General features: G+C 24.9%; 1 protein-coding gene across 2 annotated transcripts in view; it reads right to left on the reverse strand.

Annotated features, from left to right (window-relative positions):
• Window positions 1–247: 247 nt before the first annotated feature.
• The window catches only part of LOC127287382 (dual oxidase), a 35,291-nt gene continuing 7,576 nt past the window's right edge, over window positions 248–27,962 (reverse strand). Inside the window, exons 2-23 of one of the 2 annotated variants that reach the window (XM_051314280.1) lie at window positions 24,635–24,839; window positions 21,645–21,789; window positions 20,863–21,286; window positions 15,137–15,217; window positions 14,575–14,736; window positions 13,837–14,024; window positions 12,485–12,689; window positions 12,229–12,395; window positions 11,307–11,543; window positions 8,735–9,180; window positions 8,097–8,298; window positions 6,943–7,272; window positions 6,369–6,593; window positions 5,318–5,536; window positions 4,872–5,075; window positions 4,369–4,681; window positions 3,791–4,165; window positions 3,181–3,398; window positions 2,634–3,095; window positions 2,101–2,256; window positions 1,396–1,524; window positions 248–748 (exon numbers count right to left, since the gene is read on the reverse strand). In XM_051314280.1, coding sequence (XP_051170237.1) covers window positions 620–748; window positions 1,396–1,524; window positions 2,101–2,256; window positions 2,634–3,095; window positions 3,181–3,398; window positions 3,791–4,165; window positions 4,369–4,681; window positions 4,872–5,075; window positions 5,318–5,536; window positions 6,369–6,593; window positions 6,943–7,272; window positions 8,097–8,298; window positions 8,735–9,180; window positions 11,307–11,543; window positions 12,229–12,395; window positions 12,485–12,689; window positions 13,837–14,024; window positions 14,575–14,736; window positions 15,137–15,217; window positions 20,863–20,941 — 4,527 coding nt within the window. In that variant the 5' untranslated portion in view covers window positions 20,942–21,286; window positions 21,645–21,789; window positions 24,635–24,839 and the 3' untranslated portion in view covers window positions 248–619. Of the gene's footprint in view, window positions 749–1,395; window positions 1,525–2,100; window positions 2,257–2,633; window positions 3,096–3,180; window positions 3,399–3,790; window positions 4,166–4,368; window positions 4,682–4,871; window positions 5,076–5,317; window positions 5,537–6,368; window positions 6,594–6,942; window positions 7,273–8,096; window positions 8,299–8,734; window positions 9,181–11,306; window positions 11,544–12,228; window positions 12,396–12,484; window positions 12,697–13,836; window positions 14,025–14,574; window positions 14,737–15,136; window positions 15,218–20,862; window positions 21,287–21,644; window positions 21,790–24,634; window positions 24,840–27,962 lie in introns of those variants that run through there. The other variant, XM_051314281.1, reaches the window with a different exon arrangement.

Raw genomic sequence — 27,962 nt, forward strand, 5'->3', positions numbered from 1 at the left:
TCCATAAAGAAAAAAATTAATTTAAAAATCTGAAGCAAAACTATTTATCTTTATGAAAAAAAAAAATTATAGAAAATTGATTATTTATTTATTTACATGTATTTACGGGCAGTGCCCTTTCGTACATAAGTACAAAAGAATAAGAAGTTAACAAAAAAAATTAAAATTTTAAAAAGAGAAAACAATTTAAAAGGGGTAAGAGCAGCGAAATTTTCGACAAACTAGTAATAAAAATGAATATACAAAATTTCTGATGTGATAAATGCTTTGATTTATTGCTGATGATCTCTTAATAATTTATAAAGCGTTGAATTTATTTTCATGATACACATTCTTGCTCGAGTTAAAAAAGAAAAAAAAATCTAATTCTCTCTTTCTCTCTGACAACTCACAAACAATTAAATATCTATGTATATAAATTTATTATTTATAATAATTACATATTTAAGTAATTTTATATTTTCGTTTTCTTTAAAAATCATAAATAAAAGAAAAATTCAATCACACTCATTCTCACGAATATTTACAATTTTCAACGAGACTTTAAAAAACAAATAAAATATATTTTAAAAATAAACTAAGATTCTTTTTTTTTATTATTATTAAATATCCAAGTGTTTCAGCCAAAGTTTTCAAAATGATGAATAAAATAAGGTAATCGTCGTCCTTTATTGACTTCATCACAGGCGGACATCACACTTTTTGTTAATGGTCGGGGTCCACAGCTGAAGACTCCAATTTTACTAACCTGTTATTAAAAAAAAAAAAAGGAAAAATTATTATTGATTTTAAATAAACAGTAAAACTGATTTTAAAATAAAATAAAATTTTAAGTCATAAAAAATTAAAAACTAAATATATCCAAAAAATTATTAAATTTATTTTAAATAAATTTGAAAATAAAACTGAGCGTATTTTAAACTAAGTTAATTAAAATGAAAAGTAAATGACAAATTGTATGTAAATTAGAGAAAAACGTTTCAAAATATCGACCCTTTTATAGTAAAAAAAAAAAAAAAAAAATAACAAACACGTGTTTAGTTAAAATAAAATACGTTTATCTTAGAAAATGCCTCAATTATCATAATATAATAATCTAAAATTTATCATTGAAAATAAACTTGTTTGTAAATTCCAGAATAAAGATTAAGAAATTCCATTCGGAAAAAAAATTGAATCATCTCCTCTCTCTCTCAAAAAAAAAAAAATACAAATTCAAAGAAATTTTAAAATATTTTTCAAAATTTTCAATGTAAATATTAAATTTATTATTATTTATTTATTTATTTCGGAAAAAAATTATTTTTAATATCTCGAAAGAAAAGGACAAAGAAGAAAATTGAAAAAAAAAATAATACCTCCCTTAGAGGTAGAAAAAAAAAAAAGTTTACTCACGTAACTATGTTTCTTTTGCACAAATTTCAAGAAGGACGTCATGTCAGGTCGACCAAAGTGATTAATCGCCCGTAGTCCAGTGAATATGCTCTTCTTAGACAGCCTCTGGAAATGATTCTCGCAAATATACTGCAAAGCAGAAAATAGACAATTAGAGAATTAGAGATTGGATTTATAAGCTGGCTGAGCAACTTCTATGCACACAGTTGCCGCCTCGGTCAAATAATTCTTCTGTTTTAAACACACACACACACATACATCGCAGTGAGGACAATTTATTGCACTATGAGTTAAGAGCGACATTTGCTCGTACTTGTCAGGATTCTTCGCAGATAAGTTTCCTTAAATGGCGAACAACGCAACTCGCTTTAAAAAAAAAAAAAGACAAGAAATAGCAAAAAAAATAAAATTCAAACAAAAATTCTTTTTTCAGAGCTCAAATTACAAATCTAAACAGGAAATCTCTCTCTTATTTTTCTTTTTTCACAAATTTTTCTGATTTTAATCTATACATTGAAGAATTTATCATACACACGGCAAAAAAATACAAATTACAAGATTTGTTGAAAATTGTATCTGAAATTAAATACATAAATAGAAATTTTTTTTGAAAAAACAAACAAAAAAGAAGAATTAAAAAATGAAACAATTTAATAATATAAAAAAACGTAAATTATGAAATATTGAAAAAATTTTTGTCCTTACCAACATAGTAGTTCTTAAATCGAACTTATGGAAGAATTGAGTAATAAATATATGAACTTCAAGAACGTCAGTCACGTCCTTCCGTTCCACGTCCCTAAGAACGTCAATGAACCATTCAAAGTGCTTGTGCGATGGACAAATCCACAAAAAGTATACCTGAAAATTAATTTATTCCATCAATGCCACGGTTAAAACTATTTTGTCTTCAAAAATTATTTTTTATAAAAACTTTTAAAAATTAATTAAATTTTAAAAAATAATTGAATTTCCAAAAGATTAAATCATTAAAAATAATTGAAATTTTTGCAAATAATTGATTTTAAATTAAAAATTTTTCGTAATTTTATTTGCTAATTTTTTTTTTTTTGTAAATTATAAACAAAAAGAATTTTATTAAAATTATAAAAAAAATAATTAATTTAGTGAAGAATTTTAGTTAAAAATCTATAATAATAAAATTAATAAAAAAAACAAAAATTATTGAAATCTGTGATAAAAGTGAAAATAAAAAAAAATTTTTTAAATTATCTCACCTTTTTGCAAGCGACACCCGAATAACGATTGGTGGACGTTCCAAAAACAAGATCATTGAGCATTGATGCATAGGGAGTGACCCCAATACCACCGCCAACCATAACAGCAACTTCAAATTTATACCAATCCTGATTACCACCACCAAATGGACCCTCAATACGAATTTTCGGCCGTTCCGCCTCTGGATTATAATTACAGGGATCAAAATAATTGCGCAGCTTCCATGTCCATGGTCCTTGGGCCTTAATATGACATGAGAGAAAATTCTCATGTGGCGCTGATGTCAAGGTAATTGAATGAAATTCATTCGATTTAATTGACGTGCACGCCAATCTCACCCATTGTCCTGACAAATATTTCAAATTTGGTGGACGATAAAATTTTATTTTCAACACATCCGATGGCAATAATTCCGTTTCAATTATATCCAAAGCCATACATTTTGTTCTCAAACTGACAACCTGAAAAAAAGAAAAAAAAAAGAATTTTTCTCATTTCATTACAAAAAAAAAAAACGCAATTTACTTTTAAAAAAAAAAAATTCACCTTGTCCAATGTATAAACAATAGCGGGTCCAATAAAGAAAATCCAGAATCTTGGCTCACCGGTTAATCTTGCGAGTCCGTGAATTATACACAAGGCATAAAGTGCAACATAAAGACTGTGAGTCATCCAGAAAAATTTGTATGCCTTTTGACGAATTTTTGGATGTGCAAATACAAAAATAATTATCATAATGACAAATAATAAAATTCCTGTGAGACCTAGAGAGGAAAAAAACAGAAATATATTAAATTTTTCATATCTTTTTTCTTTTCTTTATTTATTGAGTTTGAATTCAATTTGGAAGTTAATTTAACATTCTTGGGGTTTTTTTTTTTCCTAATGACTAATTGATTTAGCGCATTATGGTGATTTACTGGATATTATCGTTACGCAATTTTTCTTGCTCACGATCTATTCAATTATCAAGAATGCGACAAATCAACGTTGGTATGCGATTTATTTCTTTTAAATTAACTTCCAAGTACTTTATTATCCAATCTTTTCTAAAGTCCCATTTTTTTAATGCAAATTTTCTTAAAAATTTTTACTACTAAAGTGAGAAAGAAATTCAATAAATATTGAAAAAAAAAAAATGTTTGAAAATTAGCACCTGTGACTGTTTGAAAGAGCCAGTAAGTAATTGTAGGCCGAGCATCGCTGGCGAAATTAATTTCACTCGTTAGACATTGTAAATTAGCAATTGGTTGAGTTGAGACGTGATAAAAATTCACAATATGCCCAACAGTATGTAGAACTGAGAAAAAAAGTGCTGTACAAGCGGCAATTTTATGAAATTGAATATGCGAATCCAATGGTATATATTGTTGAATTGAAAATTCTTTAAGTTTCGTTAAAAGATTCCTCGATACAGTCAACAAGAGGAGACTGTAACAAAATGATAATGCTGCCGCTGATCCTCTCGTTATTGCAATTCCAACTCCCATTATGTGCCTCAGGTCCATGTGCTCTGTCATGAATGAATAATCTAAAAAAATTCAACAATCGCTCATTAAATTTTCATGTTTCACTTTTTTTAAATTCAATTCTATATTTTTTATTTTATTATTATTCTATTTCAATATTTTTATTATTTATTTCATTCACCAAATATCACAAAATAAATAAATAGTAAAAATTTCAAATTTTAATTGTAATTTTAAATAATTAAAAAAAAAATGTATAACGTACGTATAAATCTTTCGACGAACAATGCAATGGTAATGACATAAAAAATGAAGAGATAGAAAATATTTTGTCGATTTTCCTCAAGGAAAGTCGAAACGGCATCCCAATGTTTTTGAATCCATGATTTTGTCGCATCAAGGGGAAATTGATCCAATTGAAATGTTGTCATTCGTGCAACATTTTTCGATGTATCGAGAAAATTTTGCTTTGCACCTTTACAATCCAATCCAATTGCAACAAAATCGCCTTTGTATTCATTCATTATCAATTTAAAGTCGTTGTAGGTCAAGTGGTCCTTTCTCTCCAAACCTGCATCCTGTTACAAAAATAATCGCCATATAATAAATATTGAAAAATAGAATTTTTTTATTTCAATTATTTAATAATAATTTATTTTTAAATAAATTTTAATTGGAAAATTTTTTCTTAGCAAATTTTGATATCGTATTAGAATTTTTTTTTTTTTTTAAAATGCGGTGTAATTTAAAAAAAAATATGAAATTTACTTGAAACATTCCGTCGATTAATTCAGTGACATGGTCGTCGGATAAACTTGTGGTACGTGCGATTTCTACCAAAGACCTCAACATTTCAGAGAATTCCTCCTTATCGACGACTCCGTTACTATCTTTGTCGCACATGTCGAAAATAATACGCAACTTGTCATCAGTTTTGCCTCTTGAGAAAAGCAAAACCGTGTCTAAGAATTCCTGCAAATTATCAGAGAGAAAAATTCACTTTTTTTTTGTTTTATTCAACAATTTATATTATTTACGCTTTTACTATTTAATTTAACAATAATAATTAATTTACTTGAAAAAAAAATTCATTTTCAAATAAATAATTGATTTCATTTATTTTAATAAAAAAAAATGGATTAATAGAAATCGAGAATATTTAATCAAGTGAATAAAACTTTCTTTTAAAAGAAATTTTTTTCTTCTTTCTTTACCTGAAAAGAAATTCGACCATCTTTGTCTTTGTCAACGATGCTAAACATTTTTTTAACAAAAATAGCATCGGGTTTCATGCCAAGAGCGCTTGCAAATTCACTTTTTGAAAGGGAAGTTCTCATGACTGTGACGATTTCTCCGTTGTCATTGTCCTCAGATTTTCGACGTCTTTCACCAGGTCGAAGACCAAACGTAAGAGCATATGCCTCGCGGAAAAACTAAAGAGACAACAAAACAAAAAATGAAAATCACTTTTAATTTATAAGTTTAAAAAAATTCTCTCTTCAATTAAAATTACCATCAATTGCAAATAAAATCAGAAAAATTGCAAATAATTGCAAATAATTGCAAATAAAAAAAAATGTAAAAATAAATTTTTTTTTTTTGACAAATTGCTTCTGATTCTAGCTTTAAAAAAAAATGTGTGAATTATTTTTCCGCTCTAAACAAATGATAAGCGACGTTATCTGCAAAATAAAGTCAAAGTGAACTTAAAAGGACGAAGAAGCGCTGCTATTGCTTGACACATTGAGTAATAGTTGTTTCATTAACTATGAGCACGACAGGTGAGTAGGCAAGCTCTCGATAATAGGCTCTCGCTTACGAAACGATCGCGACTAGAATTAATTCTTTTGTAGGACGATCAGCGATCAGTGAAAAAAAAAAGAAACCAATCCACGAGTTAATAATTAATCCACAAATTAATATTCTCTAATCAACTCAATTTAATGAACCCTTTCATTTAATGAATAATTAATAAAATCAGTGATAAATAATCACATAATTACAAAAATTTATAATTCATAACAATTGAAAAATATTACATATAATTAAATAAATTAATAATTGAATTAAATTTAAAATAATAACTAGAATTTAAAAAAATCACATATTTCAAAATTTAATTTCAAATTACTGAAATTTTATTTTTAAATGATAATAAAAGAAAATGAGTCCGTTCCCTTTCCTTAATAATAATAATAATTGATAAACGAAAGAAAAAAATCAGTAACGAATCATTAAATAAAAATGAGAATGAAAGAAGTTTACCTGCTCGAGCTTCTTTTCACGACGTTCCCTCGTTTCCGCTTTGGCTAGCATAATATCTCGATTGGTCTGTGTCAACGTGAAGTGCTTCTTGTACGAAGATAGGAATGTCTCCAATTTCGCAATGAACTTTCTACGCGAGCTCAGGGAATCCAGTTCAAGGACGAGGTCGTAATCACGAGGTATTCGCAACAGAATCAGCGCCTTGCGATGACCGCTTTCGCTTTCCTGAAATAATTAATGATCTTTTTAGTGATGAGCCACTTTCCCGCGCGTAAACCAACAACTATATATATATATACAATTTGCTTCCATACTGATTTTCACATTCTCGCAATACCTGTCGGGAAAATGTTCATTTTTCCTAACAACTATTTGTCATTTTTTGTCATTATTCTCACAAACTTGACAATTAAAGAGAAAATTTTGTAATTATCAATTTAATTTTAATTATTCAAAATGAGAAATAAATTATGTAATTTTAATTTAAATAATTGAATTTTTTATTAATTTATTTTAATATCCATTAAGGAAATAAAAAAAAAGAATTGGAGAATAATTTTTTTTTTGTACACACCTGAGATTCCTCAATGTTGATTGTGTTGACATTGGTGAAGTCCAAGGTCCTGAGATTCTCTCCTTTTCTGTCAACTATATGTAACGCAGCTTCCGGTCCAAATTTCACTTTCACCAAACGACTATGATTCGCGTGAATCCATTCGCGTACAATCATTTTAGCCACATAAAGACGACCGCCATCCTTTTGTTTACGCATTACTTCTTGAAGAATTTTCAATTTTCGCCGACGTTTATTTTGCCATTTGACTAGACCATAGGCTACAGCAATAACAACTATTGGTACCAATGACAATACAATGCACGAATTGATGTAAACTATTTCGCTTCCCTGTGAACATTTTTTTTTATTTATTAACTAATTTTCAAATAAATACAATCAATTGAATAAAAAAAAAATAATTAGAAATTTTTAAATTCAGTCTAATTCCCTTGGATTTATATTTTTAGACTTTTTCAGAAATTAGAATATTTTAAAATTCCGATAAGAATCGAGAATTTGAAATATTTTTCTGAATATTTTTGAATCGATATTATAGAAAAGAAAAATATGATCTTTGATATTTCGTAAAAAAAAAAAAATGAAATTTCAATTAAGCGTTAACATTTTTAATAGAATTCGAATATTTTTAAAAAATTTGAAAATTTTTGAAAGTTTTCTTTTTTTTTCATTTCCCAAAATGATCAAAATTCAAAATATTTGAAATACCTGAATAAAATAGACTTTTGATTAAAAAAAAAAAAAAAAAACAGTTTTTTTTTTCGTATTATAAACATTATTATTAGAAAAAATTTATTTTAATTTCCGTGTATTATTAATTATTATGAAAAATCCAAATAATTACTATTGTACAATATTGATAATAATTAAGATTCCATTTTTATGGAGCTCTCGTGAAATGGAGAATTAAGTTTAGAGTTTCTAATAAAAATTGGCTTCCGCTTTCACAACTCATGGTGCTCAGGTGAAATGATTTTCCTGCGTTGCATAAGCAGTGAAGAATATCACAACATATATATAAAAAAAAAAAAAAAAAAAATTGAAAAACAACGAAGAGTAATAGAGAAAAGATGAAATTTTTTCAAATGTAATAGAGACAGAGAGAGAGAAAAAAAATAAAGAAATTGTAAAAAATCATCTATAAATGATTTTACCTCGAAGTAGTCGTAACGTTTAAATGGCACACAGGCATCGAGCATCGAGGCCTTCAATTGAAAGGGCTGTGGACATGGATCCCTTTGAGTCCAAATGAATACGTTTCGTTGTATTGCATCCGGAATAATGCTCGTCGTATTTGTAATCACGTCCCACAAACTCACACGACGAATGTCCTCAATTTCACTTTTAGTGAAAATTCTAAACAAAAATTATGTCAATCGTTTAAAAATTATCATCCTCACACTTTAAAAATAAAAAAACAGTATTCACTTTCTATTATTTGCATATCACAAAAAAAATTCTCCGGCTATTTTTTTCCTTCTTTATTATTTTATTCAAAAAAAATATTATTTTAGCAATTTTTTTTTTTAAATTATTAAAATAAAAAATTCTAAATAATAATTATATAAAATGACAAACGATTTAAGTTAATAGTTTTGCGAGAAATGTTTCGTGAGAAGGTCAAGACATTTTTTTCTTTTCTTTTTTGCATTGTGTTAGAAAAATTAAATACCAAAGACCTTTAGAAATTGTGCAAGAGAACTGTTAAAATCTATATCAATTTGCTTGGGGGGGGAATGTTTTTTTTTTTATATATATTTAAAAAAAATGATTTTCATAAAGAAAAACTCACCCATTTTCCTCATTTTCGAACCAAAAACGATCGGCGTCACGCAATCGTAAAAATTGATCTTTAATAACAGCAGCGAAAAGTTCTCCGGGTCCATTTTTTGATTCGAGCATTCCACCAACATAAATATCAATATTATTTAAATTATTCGCATGATTTTCCATTAATATTCTCAATAGTCTGGGATTTTTATTAAATAATTCGGGATTTATTTCGTTCCATGTTTTTCTTAATGGCAATTTAAAAAATGTTCTCGCTGTATTATAATCCGGAAGTCCGTTATCGCGACCTCTCATTATATTCAAGGCTCCCAAGTCCCTTCTTGAGAATTCCATTGGACCAAAAAGATTATTACGAATATCGTTACTTAAAACATTATCCTCTTTTTCTGCCAATTGCGAAGACATTCCCATTATAAGTTCTTCTATTGTATTATTTACATAAAATTCCTAAAAAAAAAAGAGGAAAGAAAAAAGTTATTTATTATTATTATAATCAGAATCAATTATTTGCAAATAAAAAGACAAAATTCTGAAAAATTTCTGTTTGTAAAAAAAAAATTAACAAATAAAATATTAATTGAAATAAATAAAAAAAAATAAATAAAAGTGAATAAAATAATAAATCTCTCGAGTATTTATTATATATATATATTATATTTTCTGTTGAAATTCACATTTCTGATTTTATTGGATAACTGTGATGAGAAAAAAAAAACCGTATGACTTGCATTTATCTCTCTCAATAGAAAGGAATAATGCAGAGAAAGAACTATTCTTATGACTAACACTAGTTTACGCAAATTAACCATTTTTTTTTCACTCTCTATTGCACAACTTTTTGCAACAAAAAAAAAATATTGCAATTAATAAACACTGAAAAATACCGAAATTAGCGCTAAGGAATTTTTATATATAATAATTTCAATTACTTTCAAAAATTCTTTGTATAATTTTACAACTTTCAAATTAATATCCCCTTATTTAAAAGATCTTTAATCCATTTTCAAAAAAATTAAATAAAAATATTTTATATTTTTTCTCTCAATATAATATTCTCAAATAATTTCATAATAACTGGAAAAATTATATATATATATATATTTTTTATTGTTCAACAATAATAATTTGCAATTCTAATCAAATAAATATTGCACATTTAATACAGGCTACGATTTATGATGCTTTAAATTTTTCACGCCTTAAAAAAATTTCCATGAATGTTTATAAAATCACATTAAAAAAAAAAAAAAAAAAAACATACTAAATCACGTCATGAGTGATTTAGTAAATATAATTATTGACAATGTCATTATAATTTACAATAGGAATTTAAAAAAAAAGAAGAAGAAAAAGAAAAAATTGAATTTCAATCGAAAATTCAATTCCATTCCTGTATTTGAATTACAAAAGACACGAGTGACAGGTGTAGTTACTGTATAAAGACTCACGGATATAAAAGAAGATAGAAGATAATTAATAATGTCGAGAATAAATTCCTCGTGTGTAATTTAATACAATAATTATTGGGGGGGAGGTAAAAAAAAAGTCATCAACAAAAAATAATTATGAAAATTGAATTTACTTGAAAGAAAAAAGAAAATCGTAAAATAATAGTCAATGAAATTATTAACTGAAGAGGGAAAAAAAGGAAAATTAAATTTTCTATAAGACAATATTTTTTAGAAAATGTAAAAAAAAATTCTAAATAAATGTTTTTTTTTAACATTCGGAGTGATTTGAATGAAAGTAAAATTTAAAGTTCATTATTATGAAAAGTTGATTTTTTTTTCTCTCTATTGGTTATACGATTATTTTATTATTCATGAGGCTTTGTTATAATTTTCAAGTGCGCCAAAGTGAACTCATTATTCATCTAGATTATAAGTCAACACACTCCTTCTGTCTTTGACCCATTTATCTAAGCATTTTGTGTACATTCTTCTTGTACAATAATAATAAAAAAAAAAAATAAAAATAAAAATGAAAAAAAGAAGAATTTTTGGAATAAATAGACGAGCGAATGTAAATTCTCGCAAAGAATTGTGAAAATCAAGATAATAGATGTATGAGTATACATATAAGAATGATGATAAATAATAATGAAGAAGCCATAATAATTTTTTATAATATTGTTAAACTGGTTTTTCACATTATGAAAGTGCGTGAACCTGAATTTACTCCCACGTTTTTATTTATAAGAATAGTATTATATACGTGTATATATAAGAATTTTATTATCTCAATGAAAGTAATGCGATTCTTTTTTTTTTTCATAATTTACTTCATACTTGCGCTTTTGTTACTGAGGGACAATTATAAAATTCACATTACATAATTAACATTGACGCTGAAGAATTTAATTTTTATCATTAAATTTCTTTTTATTAAAATGTAAAATTCATCAAAAAATTATTCATTGTTTATCAGATTTTTCTAGTTTTAATTATTATTTTATTTAGCCAAAAAAAAATTTTGTTTTTTATTTAAAAATACACTTTAAATGATTTTATCTAAATAAAAAGTAAAAATAAAATTCAAATAAAACCATTGAAATGAGGAAAAAAATTACTCACAGTGGAATCCCACCAAGTACCACAAAGCCTAACAGCAGGTCGTCCAGTTTGAGTCACTTTGTAATTGCACTTTGAATCCCGACGATAAATTCCAGGTGGAATTAAGGTGTGACCAAATCTAAAAGCAGCACTTTGAAAAATATGACTTATCCCTGGATGCAAATCTGGTTTATAACCCGTGTACGGTGGTAATTTTTCACCCAAAAGAATTGGCAAATATTCATACATGATTATATTCTGTAATGCAAAAAATATATAAATAAATAAATATGAAAATAAATAAAAATTTGTGTCACTACTGATTCAGTCTTTATTTTTCTCGTTATAGACAACAAACACTAACATCGATCATTATCCTATACCGCAAATCATACTTTTATGACCTCCATTTTCTTATATAGTAAACTTCTCTTTTTCTAATTTTTCTATATACCTTCCTCTCTTCCTCATCCTTTAAATAATATGAATATAAGCAAATATTGTCAATAAGACAATGAGAAGAGAAAAAAAAAAATGAAGATAAATTAAAAAAAAAAAAAAAAAAAAAAATGCAAAGAGGATCTTCTGAGATAGGCCAAGGCGTTATTGTAAACTTGAAACTAATTGAAACAGATCTATAAAGTTTTATTTCTCTCGCGTCATTAGTCACGTAACTGTCAAGAGATACTTGCTGCTTTTATTTCACCTCGTAATTCTTACAAATTACTGCTTTTTTTTTCAATTTTTCTTAAATGGGATCTTAAAATGTGTTGTTGATATTATATTTTTAATAAAATGCAGGAAGTAAAATTTTAAAATGAAGCCTATAAATACTTTTAATATTCTAATAATTCTATTCCTTTTTTTATTCTCAAAAACTTCCTATATTTAAAAAAAAAATCAAATCTTTTTCTTGAAAAAATAATAAAATTAAATTAATAACCTGAAGAGTTCCAACGACAATTCTACGTGTTTTTTGAAAAATTTCATCATCAGATAATTTTGGCTGTTGATTTTGAATTCTCGTTGCAATAACATTATGCCAACGGTACCAAATAATTCCAAAAGCAAGCAACGGAGGATGCTGATTTGATCTTGGATCACCAAGCACTAAAAAAAGAAAATTTCCCAACATTTTTTTTTTTTTTTTGGTATATAAATTAAAAATTTTAAAGGAAATAAAATTTATCAAAACTCACAATACAATCTTTCGGGACTTTCAATGCGAACAACATTTGGCGATGGATGATTAAAAAGTGGTGCTCTCATCGTATTTCGAACTGGAAATCGTTTTTTTTCATCCATAAGAAAACTTCCATTTTTAAATGATCTCATTGTATTCGCCCAAGCTTCACTGCTCGAATATATAAAACTGCCATCAATCCAACTTGTCACTTTATTTATCTGAAACCTCACGATCTTACAGCTATTTTCACATATATTTTTCCCTAATATTAATTTCAAATAACTTGGAATATTTTCAAATTTAAATTCGAAATATTCTCAAAGTATTCATAATATTTTTCATAGATTTATTTATTTTGTATAAATAATTAAAAAAGGAAATGAAAAAATATTCTCTTGGAATATTTTTAAAAAAATGTAAATGAAATTTTTTTTAGCATTGTTTTTCAAAAAAAAAGATTATTAATTAAATTCTATATAAATATTATAACCTTGTGTGTCTTGTTTTCTCTACTTTGACCATTCATTTAACTATAAGATTTTATGGATTCTGTTTACTCCAGTTTTTCAAGGATCCGGGGCTTTTTTTTCAGAAATAAGGAAAAAGAAAATATAGAGCAAACAAGTTTTTACGTCTTTTTAAAATATTTCATCTTCAATGTGTCTATTGTTATAAAAATTTAAAATTGACATTGTAATTTAAATAAAATTATGAGAAACATTTTTTAAAATAAAAAAAAAAAATTAATTATTTTAATCCAATAAAGAAATATTAAATTAATTTCAAAGTCTCATATAGAAAAAACGCAAAAAAATATTTCGATAATTAATAATATTAATTAAAATATTAACAATTACGACAACAGTTTTCGCATTTTATTTTTGTCTTTAAATCAAAAAGAACGAATCATTCGGTGACATGATGAACAGAAAAAAAAATTATCAAAGACATGAATCGAATCGATTGTTGTCAGGATTAAAAGACGTTTCATTTCTTATATTCCTTTCATCAGTCGAGAGATTTACAAGTAAAAAAAAAACTGTAATGCTATCTAATCGACAATTCATTATATTTATTTCTCAGCGAAGGCATTATTATTTATTTTATTTATTCAACAATTTTTTAGAAAACCAATTCAAGAAAAATACTATATAAATTTTTTTTCAAAAAAAAATCTTATTTGCAAAAATTTAAAAATCATTGAGAGACTGATTTTAGTGAATATTTTTAAAAATTAAAAAAATAATTTACTAAATTAATTTCTTTAAATATAAATTAAAAATGAAAGAGAATTTTTTGTGCAAAATTTTTAATTGGGAAAATAAATTTTTTGGAATTAAAAAAAAATTGAATTAATTCTTTTACCTGTTCACGGGGATTATTGGGGCTTTGTCCAGTACTTCGATCGTAATCAGCCCGAAGAAAAGGAATGTATTTATTGCCTTGGCAATCTTTGTCGAAAACTGGATCGCACTTTTCGACATCGATCCGATGGAATTCTATTGGACAGCCGCTTTCGCTGGCCATGATTATCTCGGATGTGACCAGTTGCCCTAAAAAATCCATTTAACTCAAACCGTTAACCACAAGAAGAAGAAGAAAAAAAAAAGTGTGCGCGCGGTTCACTTTAAAACAGAGGGGGCAAAAAAAAAAAAAATTTGAGAAAAAGAACATTATAAATACGAAGTAAGCCACAAGGGTACCAGAGTAATATTCCATATTTCAAGGTCATTCGACAATTTTTCCTTTTTTTTTCACTGTAAATCCACATCAATTAATACATTTCTTCAGTTAAACTACGTATAATTAAAATTCGAATTTCATTCACTCGATATCAAATTTGTTTAACTCTATATTTAATTTTTTTTTTTAAATATAAATTTGTCTTAATTTGCCGTAAAAACATTTTTTTTTGTTGATCTCATGTGAAATATATTTTTTATTTATAAATTGTTAGTTGACTACTAAAAGAATTTAAAAAAAAAATTTAATTGAATTTGCCAGAATATTAAAATTTGTCGAATGACACAAAAATTTAACTATGAATTTTGTAATAATTATACATATATATGAATATTTTCTATAATTATATGATTTATTTACCGAAAAAAGCAAACAGTGCTGTTCTATTTTTTACAGACGGAAGTCCGTCATCGCCCTGCATAAAGAGATCGCTGAGTTTCCGAGGCGAAGGCCGATCTTGGCCTGCCATCATATAAACTCCATCTGTATAAGAAGCCGGCACTTTTCGTATCAGCCTGCTATCTACAGAGGGATGCGTCATTAATTACTGTTTTTTTTTTTCGCATTATTAATGAATAAATATACATAATCAATTAGCTAATAAATTAATATTCTGTCGCGATCAGATATTTGTAACTCAATATATAATTCTTTATAATATTCATTTTACATTTAAAAGCACAGAAGTTACATATTTGATATATTATATCTCATAAATAAAAAAAAAATGGAAAAAAAAATTTATAAGAATTTACCGGTTTTTTTTTCTCACTAATATTTTTCTTTAATAAAAAAAATTTTTTTTTTATGAGAAAAATTTGTTATTTTTACAATTTTCCATCGATTTTATTTTGTTATATTATTTTCTATTTAAAAACAAAAAAAAAAAAAATTTTTTTCAAATAAAATAAATTATACTTGCCAGCTGAACCCCAATCGGGATGTGCCAAATTGTTATACCATCCGTCGTATCTTTGCTTGTCTGTGAAGGCGCGTTGAGCTCCTGAAACAAAAAATTAAATTAAAATATATTTTTAAAAAAAAGATATAATAAATTAAATATGAATTTAATTAAATTAATTAATTAATTTAATTTTTATAAAAATAAATTAGTAAAATAAAAAATGTTTATATTTAAAAAAAAAAAAAAGAATTTTTCCTCATCAATTAATATAATTGGGAATAATAATTATTTTATTAAAATTAAATTTGAAAATTTCACATTAAAACATTATCATCATTTTTTTTTTCAGTTATAATTTACAATTAGTTGGAATCTGTTTATGTAAATTGGAATGCATGAAAGAGAGAAAGAAAGATTCTTGACAAGATGAATTCTAAATTGAAAACACTATAAATTAACTGTAAGAATTTTTCAATTGAATGAGATCATTTATCGTTTCTTTGGATTTTAATTAAATGAATGAGATGTTTAGAAATAATTGAAGACTTCATTGAATGTATTGATTCAATTAAGAAAATCTTTCATCTATATAGTATATATTACAAATGATTATACACATAAATCGAACAAGCAAATTTTTTTTTCTTTCTTATATTGAAATATAAATAATTTATTTAAATTTCCATTTGTTATAAAAATACAAAACTAAATCTAAAAAAAGAAAAAAAAAACTAAATCTTTCCTTATCATTTTTTGATATTTATTGAAAAAAAAAAAATCAAAATTATTTTTATTATTCAAAATAAGCTTCTTTTTTTTGATAAAACAATTTTTTTTATTTATCCAAAAAAAAATTTTGAAAATTAAAATTTTAGAAATAAATAAAAATTTGAATAAATTTATTTTATATAATATAAAAATCAAAAACATATTAATTTTTAAAATTCAATTATTTTTATGTTAACAAATTTTTATCATTTCTTCTTTATATACTCGGAGACTTGACATACACGCGATTCACAGTAGCCGTGTGTTTTATTATATTATAATGTCTATTCTGTGGGAAATGTTTAAAACAATAATATATATATACATATACTATAAAGAGTCGTACATTGACACGAGACACAAGATTTTGCAATAAAAAAAAAAAAAAAAAAACCACAAGAGAGAAAAAGAGATGAATATAATGAGAATAATAAAAAAAAAAGAAAAAAAAACCCGCATTCTCCTAGAAATATTGTAAAAAGTTGGGTAAGAGCAACAGAAATCCTCCCTTGTGTCATCATATTATATTGCAGCGCATCTTCAAAGGCAGGAAATAAAAAAAAAAAAAAAATTTATTCAAAGCTATATCTCGCAATGCCTATATACTACTTGGAGAGTAAATTAATACGTGACTAAGGTGAGGAATCCTTGGTTGCTCCTTTCATGTAATGTTACTCAACTCAATAATAATTTTATAAATTTATTACTTATTTAGAAATTAACTTTCCTAAAAAAAAAAAGAAGGCAAAAATTAAAAAATGCAGTTTTTATATTATTAAACGCGGGGTTTATTTGGAATTTTTTTTTGAATTTTTTAATAACAAAAATTGTTATATGAAACATAATTATTGTCCTATTATTTTCATTGGCAATTCAATTTGAATTCTTCCAAAAGAATTTTTTTTCTAAATTTATTTTTGAAATTTAAATTATTTGATTTCAAAATAAAAATTTTTTTTCCCTTTATTTTAAATTGATAAATAATAATAATAATAATAATTACTATTATTATATAAATAGTTATTTTTATTAAGATTATATTTTACATATTTTATCATTTTTGAAACTAAATAAAGAATTACTTAATTATTTAATAGAGTAAAAAATTAATAAAAAAAAAAAATTCTTCCCTTTTAAAATAAATAAAATTATTTTAATTTCCCATAAAAAAAGAAGATTTTTCCAAGATTCTTCGCGAGATAAAAATTTGTCTATTAATTTCAATTTTTATTTCTTCAAAAAAGTGGAAAGCGAAAAAAACAAAAAAAATTTCTTATCATGATTTTAGGCAAGAGATACTTTCTCAGATTTTATAAAATGATGTAAATTAGAGACTATATACAACGTTCAACCTTCAACTTTTGTTAATGAGAAGATGGATAATCTTAGGTGCAAATGTAAGATAGACACGTAATTACAAACATTGCTACGTTACTAGTAATTACTTCTGACATTAAGTCGAAAGAACACTTTGTTGAGAGTGAGAATATTTTATAATTGTCGCGTTACGTCGTTAAGTTGTTACTGTGCGCGAGGTGCAACGCTCCTAATTTCACTATATTAAAAAATCGTATACGTTACATTCATTTCTTATTACGATTCCTCTTCTATTCCCACACACGTTATTAGAAAAAAAAAAAAAAAAAAAAAAAATTATATATTCTTATTAAATAATAATCAATAATAAAATATTAGAAAAAGTAAATATATCCCCAACGAAATTATTATTATTATTAAATTGTAAATTTAATTTTCAATATAAAAATTGAATTTAAAATTATTAAAATTTGTAAATTAAAAAAAAAAAAATTTTTTTTTATTTAATATAAATATGAAATATATAATTGTAAATTATGTCAAATTCTTTGCAGATAATCCACGTTCCACGTGTGTTGATTTTAAATAAGAAATCAGCCAAAAGAAGTCGATATTCAATGACAGAAATACGTGTAAATTGTTCATAAACGAAAGAAACTGGACTTTTGTGCATTTTTAAGTGTGAGAGAAAATTTCTTAGAAAAAAAAAAATACCGTAAACCAAAATTATATTATGTAAAAAACACAAATTTTCTAAATTTTTTTTTTAAATTAATAATTAATTTTTGTTTGGATTAAATTATTTATTAACTTTAAATACAGTTTTCAATAATAATAATAATAATAATAATAATAATAATAATAATAATAATAAAAATATCAATAAAAATAAGAATAAAAATATTAATAAAAGTATTAATAAAAATAATAATAAAAATATTAATAAAAATAAAAATAATAACAATGATGACAATAATAATAATAAAACATTATTCGTCTTACGACATTTTAAACGATAATTCACTTAGATAGTTTTTATGCACAAAAAAACGACATAATATTACGTGTATAATTGCAAAAAATTTCCATATAATCGAAATATATTTAAAAAAAAAAAAAAAAAAAAAATGTTAATGGCCAAATAGTTTTGAGTTCATAAAAGTCAAGTACCTTGGATGAAGGTCAGAAAAAAGTATCCGAAATATACCGGTTCAAGCGTGGGTTGGTCAGTGTCAATGGAAGTTGCCAAATTTTTTAATTATAAAGGTCACTGGTTTTTAAACTAATTAAAAATACAGGAATTTTTTTTTTTAGTCAGTTGCCAAATAGCGAAAAGCAAAAAAGGAAAACACACACACAAACACTGTGTTTTTATAAACTTGAAAAATTAGAACGTTGTTGTGTAACATTTAAATAAGATTATAACTATTTCCATATTATTTCTTAAATCAACAAAAAAATAAGAAATTAATGAATTTTGTAAAAATTAAAAAAATAAAAGAATATAATTAACTAAATAAAGAATTTAAAAGTTTAAAAATTAAAATAAAAGATTGTTGTTTTATTAATAATAAAAATAATAATGTTAATAAAAATAATAATAATAATAATAATAATAATAATAATAAATAATAACAAAAAAATATAATAAACCATTATTGGGAAATATATTGAAGCTAATGAGAATGAATTTTTTTTAAAGACAAATTTTATCTAAAAATAGTCACAATATTTATATATATATATAAAATGTTCACGTAACATAACAATAAATAAATTTACATATATGTTAAATTCTAATTAATTTATACGTATATTTTTTTTTATACCCCAAAAATCTCTATAAAAATATTTTTGATTTATTACATGGGTTATTAAATATCCAAATAAAACTACTTTTAAATATTATAAAAAAAAAATCGATTTAAAAGTGATCTAGAATAAAAGAGATTCAAGAATAAATTATAATCCAATTAATATATTATAATGATTAAAAAAAAAATTTTAATTTTATAATTCTGATCTTTTCTCATTTAAAAGAATTAAATATAATTATTTATATGGAGAATTATATCAATTTTTCATTTACTGTTCAAATAAAATTATCTTTCAATATTTTTTTATATTTTAATAATTATTATTGTTATTAAAATTTCAAATTTTTAAATAATAAACAATTATTAAATTTATTTAATTTCGAATGAAATTGATCTCATCATATAGTATAATAAATTAATTATACTAAATTAAATGTTCTATTATAAAATTATTATATATTATTAACTTTTTTTTATTTTTATTAATTATAATACTTATTATAATAATAATTTTTATTTTTACTGTCAAATGAGGTTTTTTGTATTTTTTCAAAAGATCAAATTTTACTTAATTTTGCATCAAGATTTATATTGTATATATATATAGATATATACATATATGACATAAATAATGTAATACAAATTGAAGTATTATCCATTCAAAAAGAAAACTCCCTTTCGGGTGTTCAATTGAATGCAATGTAATAAATCTTTCCTCTCTCTATTCTCAGATTTCACCATGCGGGATTATACCTATTGATCAATAATAATACTTTAACGGTACAAGAGTTTTACTTCGCTTTCAATTTCATATCATGTACCTGAATTTTAATTTCACTATATGGTTACATTCTTTATAAAAACGTCCTCGGCGTCAAACATGTTCAACAAATCGCGATTTCAAAATGTTCGCCTCTTCTTCGAACAAGAATGACCTGATGATTCTTGTATATATATATATACTTGAGAGAGATTAATAAATTTTTTAATTTTATTTTATAATAGAAAATTTGATATTAATTAAAAATTTCTATTTTAATTTGAAAATTTTGCTTTTTAATTAAAAATTTTATTTTATCGCCGTAAACTATAAATCTATCTCCAAAAAACATTATATTCCTATTTCGCAGTACTACCTATATAATTTTTTTCTTTTTTTTGCCATATACATAAAAACCTAATGGTACATGTTGTCCTTCAATTTAGAAACTTAAAGCAGCATCATTTTCTCGAAGAATTATTTCAAATATTTGAAAGCGTCAAATGATAAATTCAAGTTATAATGTTTATATACTGCATTTCATTTTGTATCGCGAGTTCATAAATTCTCAGTTGTCTTCTTTATATTTACAAAAACAATTTATTTGAAAGCAGAAAATTATAGTTAGTCATTTCGTATACATAATTGTTCTATTTTTACACAACTCTGTTTTTTTTTACATTTCACCAATTATCGCATATTTAATACAAAAAAATTTAATGTTTCAATTTTTAAAAATAATTTTTTTGAATTTAAATATTCATTTATCGTTTTACTTTTCTAAATTCTCTATTTCAACAAAAAATCGAAAATAAATTATATTTATCCTCAACGATATAGAAGAAGAAAAAAAAGAAATTTTTCTACAAATTATTATAATTTTCTCTTTGGACCGTTTTTACAATTATATCGATATTTATCATCAACGATTTAGAAGAAAAAAAAAAAGTATTTTTCTACAAATTATTAGGATCGTTTTTTTTTCTCAACAATTTTATTAATTTCTTCATGAAAAAAAAAATTATTTTCAATCGTTGATCAATCATAAATTATTTTCGCTAAATTGATTAAAAATTACTCACCAACACCTACGACGAAGGATATCCAGAGAGCACACACAACACAAAACAGAAATGTGAAACGAGACGTCCGGTGTACCATTGTCACAATTTCGCACCCGCAGGTTTCCGAACATTGCACATTAGATCTCACAGCTTCTCGGGAGTTTGATGTTCATCATCATCATCATCATCATCATCATCATCAACGATTCATTGTTCTGTCTCTTTCTCTCTTTTTTTGTTGTCCTTTCTTCTTTTTTGAAATTAAAATTATTTAAAATAATAATCACATAAAAATCTCCACAGCGAGAAAAAAAAATTGAGACAGAGAGAAAGAGAGAGAGAGAGAGAGATTAATCACGTGTACGCGGGTCAACTTCAGGAAAAAGAATTCACACGTCCGCTTCTCAGGTATGTCTCGTGTCTGGCGAGCAAGATCCCCCACCTGAAAAGAGAGGCATTACTATCTCAGAGTTGAGCTCCACAAAGTTGTTGTTGGGCCAAGTGCGGTGCGGTGCAAAGTGAAGCTGAGCACCGCGGCGCGGTGAAAGTCGCCGGCCTATTTGTTTCATTCCTGCAAACGTGCCGCGCCGCCACCGCTTCATAATCGCCCCGCACAACGTCGCCTAGATTCGCGTCTGCGGCACAGATAAATATATATATATTTATTTATTGCCCAATAGGACCATTGTCCTTTCAATTAGGACTCAAGGTCGATTTAAACTATCAACTGACACCTCCACAATTACTATTGATATCGTGGGGGCAATTGATCAGGCAAACGAGAAAATAAATACACTTACCAGTTTGTACAATCCATTTGTGGATGCCTTCGATATCAATGGGATTTCTCCAATCTCCGTACATCAGGTGTTCTCCATTTCGTCGAATTTTTTTTTTTTTTCCCTTTTTCGACTATATCGAAATTTGACCATCGTGTAATATTTTCTGAAAATATTTAAATAAATTCAATTAATTGTTCTAAATTAATTTTTTTTTGATTACAATTTTTTCTTGTTTTCTGTAATATATTTCACAGAACCATCTTTATATTATTTCTCTCCATGTACATCTCTTTGGATTTTTACATATTAATTGCCCTCTTAATTACAAAACTCAAAAATTAAAATATAATAGTAAAATAGTAGAATAATAAAATAATTAATACCGTTCTTAAGGCTAATTTAGAATTACAATTTAGAATTACAATTGACTTTGAACTAGTTAGTTTACAATAAGCCAAGAACTATTCTTTTATAATTAAATTAAATAGAGAAGCAAAAATAAAATTTTTTTTTCTACTTTTCCCAAAAATAAATTTTCCAACAAAAACTTTTCCCAAACGTATATTGACATTCGAAAATAAAAATCGAAATAAACAAAATTTATTTGATTCAAATAATCGGTTACTTGACTATTGTCAAATAAATATTTATTTGAATCAAAAATTTTTTTTTTTTAATCAGAAAATCGTTATTTTAAATAGATTTAATTATTTACATTAAAATTCATCGAAAATTTAAGTACTCAAAAAATTTGCATTAAAATTCTTTAAAAAAAAAAACAAAAAAATGGTAATTATTTTAAAAAATTTTTATCGAATTAAAATTATTTAACATCCTTGTAATTAGATATATATCTAAATCAAATGGTAAAATTTAAAATAAATTATTCGAAAATTAAATTACTTTTAAAATTTTTTAATTTAAAATCTCAATGGACAAAACTTTCAATGTATTTCTAAATTAAATTTTTTATATTAAATCCAAATTGTAATATTATTTATTTTTTTTTTTTAACTAAACTCCTGTGAATTTTATCATTTTCAAAAAATTTAATTAATAATTTACTAATTTTAACCGGACATAAAGTTTTACATAAATAAATTTTTTTCTATAATAATTATTTTTTGGAAAAGTTTTTGTTAGAACAAGTAATTATTAAAGAGGAAAAAAAATTTTTTTTTTCCTAAAGTCTATAATTATTAATTATTTTTTTTCTTAATTTTTAAATAAAAATTAATTTTTTTTTCATAATTTTTAATTAAAAATTAATTTTTTTTCATAATTTTTAAAATAATTTTTCCAGAGTTACTATTTGATTAAATTTTTTTAATTCCCTAACTTTTCCAGAATATTTTATATTAATCTCCCACAATAAAATTTATTCTATAATAATTATTTTTTGGAAAAGTTTTTGTTGGAACAAATAATTATTGGGGAGGGAAAAAAAATTTTTTTTTTCCTAAAGTCTATAATTATTAATTATTTTTTTTCTTAATTTTTAAATAAAAATTAATTTTTTTTCATAATTTTTAATTAAAAATTAATTTTTTTTCATAATTTTTAAAATAATTTTTAAAATAATTTTTCCAGAGTTACTATTTGATTAAATTTTTTTAATTCCCTAACTTTTCCAGAATATTTTATATTAATCTCCCACAATAAAATTTATTCTATAATAATTATTTTTTGGAAAAGTTTTTGTTGGAACAAGTAATTATTGGGGAGGAAAAAACTTTTTTTTTTCCTAAAGTCTATAATTATTAATTATTTTTTTGTCTTAATTTTAAAAATAATTTTTAATTGAAAATTAATTTTTAAAATAATTTTTCCAGAGTTACTATTTGATTAAATTTTTTTAATTCCCTGACTTTTCCAGAATATTTGATATTAATCTCGCACAATCATATAAGAGAATATTCTGAAACGTTCAAAAAAATCATATTTATTTGAATTCAATTCTAAATTGTCCACAATATTTTCCTATATATTATAATCAGTGAGGTAAGTTATACAATTGACGGTAGCTAAATTCGATGGTAGTGTGAGATAACCTATGGCAGTTATTACAGTCGATGATGGTATCTTACAATAATAGACATTACAGTCTCGGGAGAATAGTTATAATAATATATAAAAAAAAAATAACTGCGACAGAAAATAGTTCAAGACTGTAAGAATTGCGAAAACAGTATCAAAATTTGACAATGTTTACTGCTGTAAAAAAAAATCTGAAAAAAAATTCTGTTATTCCAAAATTGTCGCTCATGTGTTTTATCTGAAATAGAAAATCATTTACATCGATTGTTTTTTTTTTTTAACAATTTTTAAAAATCAAAAAACAAGTTTCCAAATGTAATTTTAATTTAATTTTGAACAATAGTCATTAATTAGAAAAAATCTATTATAAATTTAGTAATACTGTAAATATCAATGAGATCTTTCAACTATGAAGACTTGTGTATATATATATATATATGAGTTTTCAAGCGTAACGAAAAAAAATCCATCTTGTAATCTATGAAACTAGAAACTTTCGAGATCTACTTAAAACATGGATATAAAATCAGATGTCTCGCAAGTAAATATATAAAATATATATAATTTACCGCAACTTATATAAGAAATTAATATACACCGAATGTGTAATTACAAATATGGAAAATTTTTTTCAAAAAAAAATTTTCCATTGTATTAAATTTAGTTTTACTTCAGTTATATACCATAAGTCTGAAATGTCAAGTAAAGGTCGAGTACTTCACACACTTGTTAAGGTACCATAATTTGATTTCTTTGGAAAATTCTAAGTAAAATAAAGTTCATTTCTGATAAATGAACAAAAAAAATTTTTTTTCAGTCACTATATAATTTATTATAATTTCATTTTGATATTTTACTATTTTTATGTTTTGTTTTTTACTATTCATGATAAATTTCAAAAAAAATTTCCTATAGAAGAAAATAAATAAATTTTTAATAAAGATATATTAAAATGAAATTTAAAAATATACCTTTGAATAATATGCGGATCTGCACTTCCAGGTTTATCGACTCACACACACACAAGAATGACTCAGCTGGAATTTTTGTTCCTGGAACCGTTTTTGGTTGCACTCATCTTGACATTGAACAAGGTGCTGGGCATCGTGAATGTCGAAAATGTAAATGCTTTCATTCTGATATAGTCCTCTATCTCTTCCATCTCAGACTTCTTTTCTAGACACAAAAAAAAAATTCTTTTTTTTAAAAAAAAAAGGAACAAAATTTTTTTTGCCTCGAATTCTGATCATCCAGTTAGATATTTCTAATTAATTTTTAATGGTTTTTTTTTATATATTCTTGAATTTATTAAATTTGAAATTAATAGAATTATTTTTTTAAACAAATCAAATAATTAATGTTAAAAAGTAATGATAATAGTATTTTATCAAAATTACGTCAATCAAATATGTTATTCTTTTAAAATGACTTGTCTGTTTTTTTTTTTTTTTTAAATTTAATTAATTGAAAAGGTGTTTTGACATTTTTTTAATGTATGATTTGACGTAATGAATATTAAACAGTGAAAAATAATTTTTCTTTTAAGATCCTCTTTTAATAGAACTAAAAAAATTTTTTTTTTTAAAATATGAACATCCACTTCAGCACCCACGCACGATTTCCCTTGTGATTATTATTAATTACCAAGTGTTTGTGGCAAACATTATTACTATTCCTTCATATATTCTATAATTATATAATTTTCATAATATAAACTATTTTAATTTTAATAGGGAAAAAATAATATTTCTTGCAAATCAAATAATAATTCTTTTTAATTTTAAATGGAATTAATCATTAATACTATAATTCATAATTTATGTAATCTATTGTTCCTTCCTTACAGGAATAAATTATTACTAAAATTAAAAAAAAAATTTATTATTATTATATAATATTATAAATAAATATTGAATTTTTTTAAAAAAAAAACTCAACTGACCTAGTTGAGGTATATATTTTTTTTTTATTTTAATATTAAAAATTCAAGGTCCATTTATTACGCGTCATCAATAAAAGAATTTCATAAAACAAAACTTTTTACATAATATCCGGATCAGTGAAATATATATTAAAATTAATTTCCGTCTAATAATTTTCAGATATGACACGTGCAATTGGTGATAAATAGCTTATAACGAATTACAATTAAAATTTATTTATATATTGTAAAATTAATTTAATAAAATGCAATAACGGCGATAATAAATTTATTTTCTCTCAAAAGTGTCGCTAATTATTAATTTTTAATTCTATCATTATTTATTTTAATTATAAATAACATTATTATAAATACTAAATTGAAAATAAAAATAATTATAATTTTCCCTCAATCAATTAGTTTATATTTATAATATTCTGTGATATTAAAATTATAAAAAATATATAGAATTTTCTAAAATTATTATTATTTCGTTATTATAATCAAAGAATTATTTTTTAAATATAATTATTATTTTCAATGAAAAATAAAACTACATAAAATTGATTATGTAAAAAAATTTTATTTACAATATAATATTAACCGGAAATGCAAAAAGATGAAGAAAAAAAATGAATATTAACTTTTTTTTTTTACAGGATTATAAAAATTGTCATTACTTTTTGTTTTATAAATGAATAAATATATTGTTTCCTGGAAATATATATTAAATTATTTTAAAATTTATACAAACGAAATTATATATTCGAACAAATGAAATAGTCGTGTTTTTTTCTTTATTTCAATAAATCTTTTTCAAACATATATATATATTGACATTTATTGCATCATTATTCAATGTGTATGCGAAAAACTTTTGCAAATAAGCTAATGGATGTTTCAAAGTCTCTTGAACCCGGAAATAAATATATACTGTGGCGTAGTGAAATGTTGTTTTCTAAGATTTTCAAATATTTATTTTAAGAAAATATTGTAATTTAGTTTTCCCAAAAACGCTTTCACTTTTATTACTCTTTGGCAGATGTTTTTAAGATTAGAGTTATAGTTTTATTACGGCGCGTCAGAGGTACCGTACGTATACAAAATTGCGGTACCCGGATTATCGCCCGGACGACAATTTACCTCATCTAGGTAAACAGTTACCTATGTAAAAATCGTTTACATTCTTTTCGAAAAACATCTCACCGCCTCCCACCAGAATCAAAATTGTTTTTGTACCTTCCAGGGTTTTTGCTACCCTTGGAAAAATCAGTACGGCTTGGGTTTTCTATTTGTAAACACATACTTTTTGCGTATGCGCATTACCCAAGCCTCGACGATAACCTTCAATTTAATAAAAGACTTTATTTTAGTTTAATACAAATTCGAGCACTCATTTATTTACTTCCCCTCAAATTGGTGACCCCGACGTGATTTTCTTTAGAGTCGGTGAGGTGAAGTGATACAGTGTTTTATTGAAATTAAGATTATTTTTTGTGTTATTCTTCGGTGATTGTCAAAATGCCAAACCAACCGGGCAACGGCACCAATGGTGAACCTGCACGAGTAGTGACTCAACACAGTTTGCGCGTACCCCAATTTTGGCCGCAGAAAATTGAATTATGGTTTAAATTGCTCGAAGTGCAGTTCACGACAGCAAAAATAACCGACGACGATATGATGTTCAACATTACGATTGCTCATATAGGCGAACAGTATATTGAGCAAATCGAAGATGTTGTTCTTAACCCCCCTGTGACCGAAAAATTTGATTTTTTAAAGGGCGAGTTAACCAAAAGATTGACGGAATCTGACAGTACGCGAGTGCGAAAATTAATGGAAAGTGAAGAGATGGGCGACCGAACGCCCTCGCAATTTTTCCGCGACTTTAAAAAATTAGCTCTTCCGTCAATCACAGATGAAGTGATTCTTGCAATCTGGCGTTCAAGATTGCCCGCGAGTATTCAGCGAGTTCTAGCTGCCTCCACGGAAACAAAGGCACAAGTTTTAACCGAAATGGCAGATCGTATGCATGAGGTTAAGTCAGGAACTGATCGAGTTGCGGCAATCTCGCAAGATTCGGAGTTAAGTGTTTTACGTGAAGAAATAAAACAGTTAAAACTTCAAATAAGTGCAGTGACAAGTGGCCGCAATCGTTCTCAATCGCGCGGTCGAAAACATGGGGCATCGAAAAGTCGTAGTGGTACGCCAGCGCCGGCCCGTTCTTCGGACGATGCTCGGGTTTGCTGGTACCATTGGCGATTTAAAGAAAAAGCAACCAAGTGTCGGCCGGAATGTCCTTTATGGAAATCGGGAAACGAGCTGAGCCGTGCGTAGAAGCGGCACATAACGACGGTTCAAATTCTCGCCGCATTTTT

The sequence above is a fragment of the Leptopilina boulardi genome, unplaced genomic scaffold, assembly GCF_019393585.1.
Source record: "Leptopilina boulardi isolate dan_hultmark-lab unplaced genomic scaffold, ZJU_Lbou_2.1 LbouV2_368, whole genome shotgun sequence".
Taxonomy (NCBI): domain Eukaryota; kingdom Metazoa; phylum Arthropoda; class Insecta; order Hymenoptera; family Figitidae; genus Leptopilina; species Leptopilina boulardi.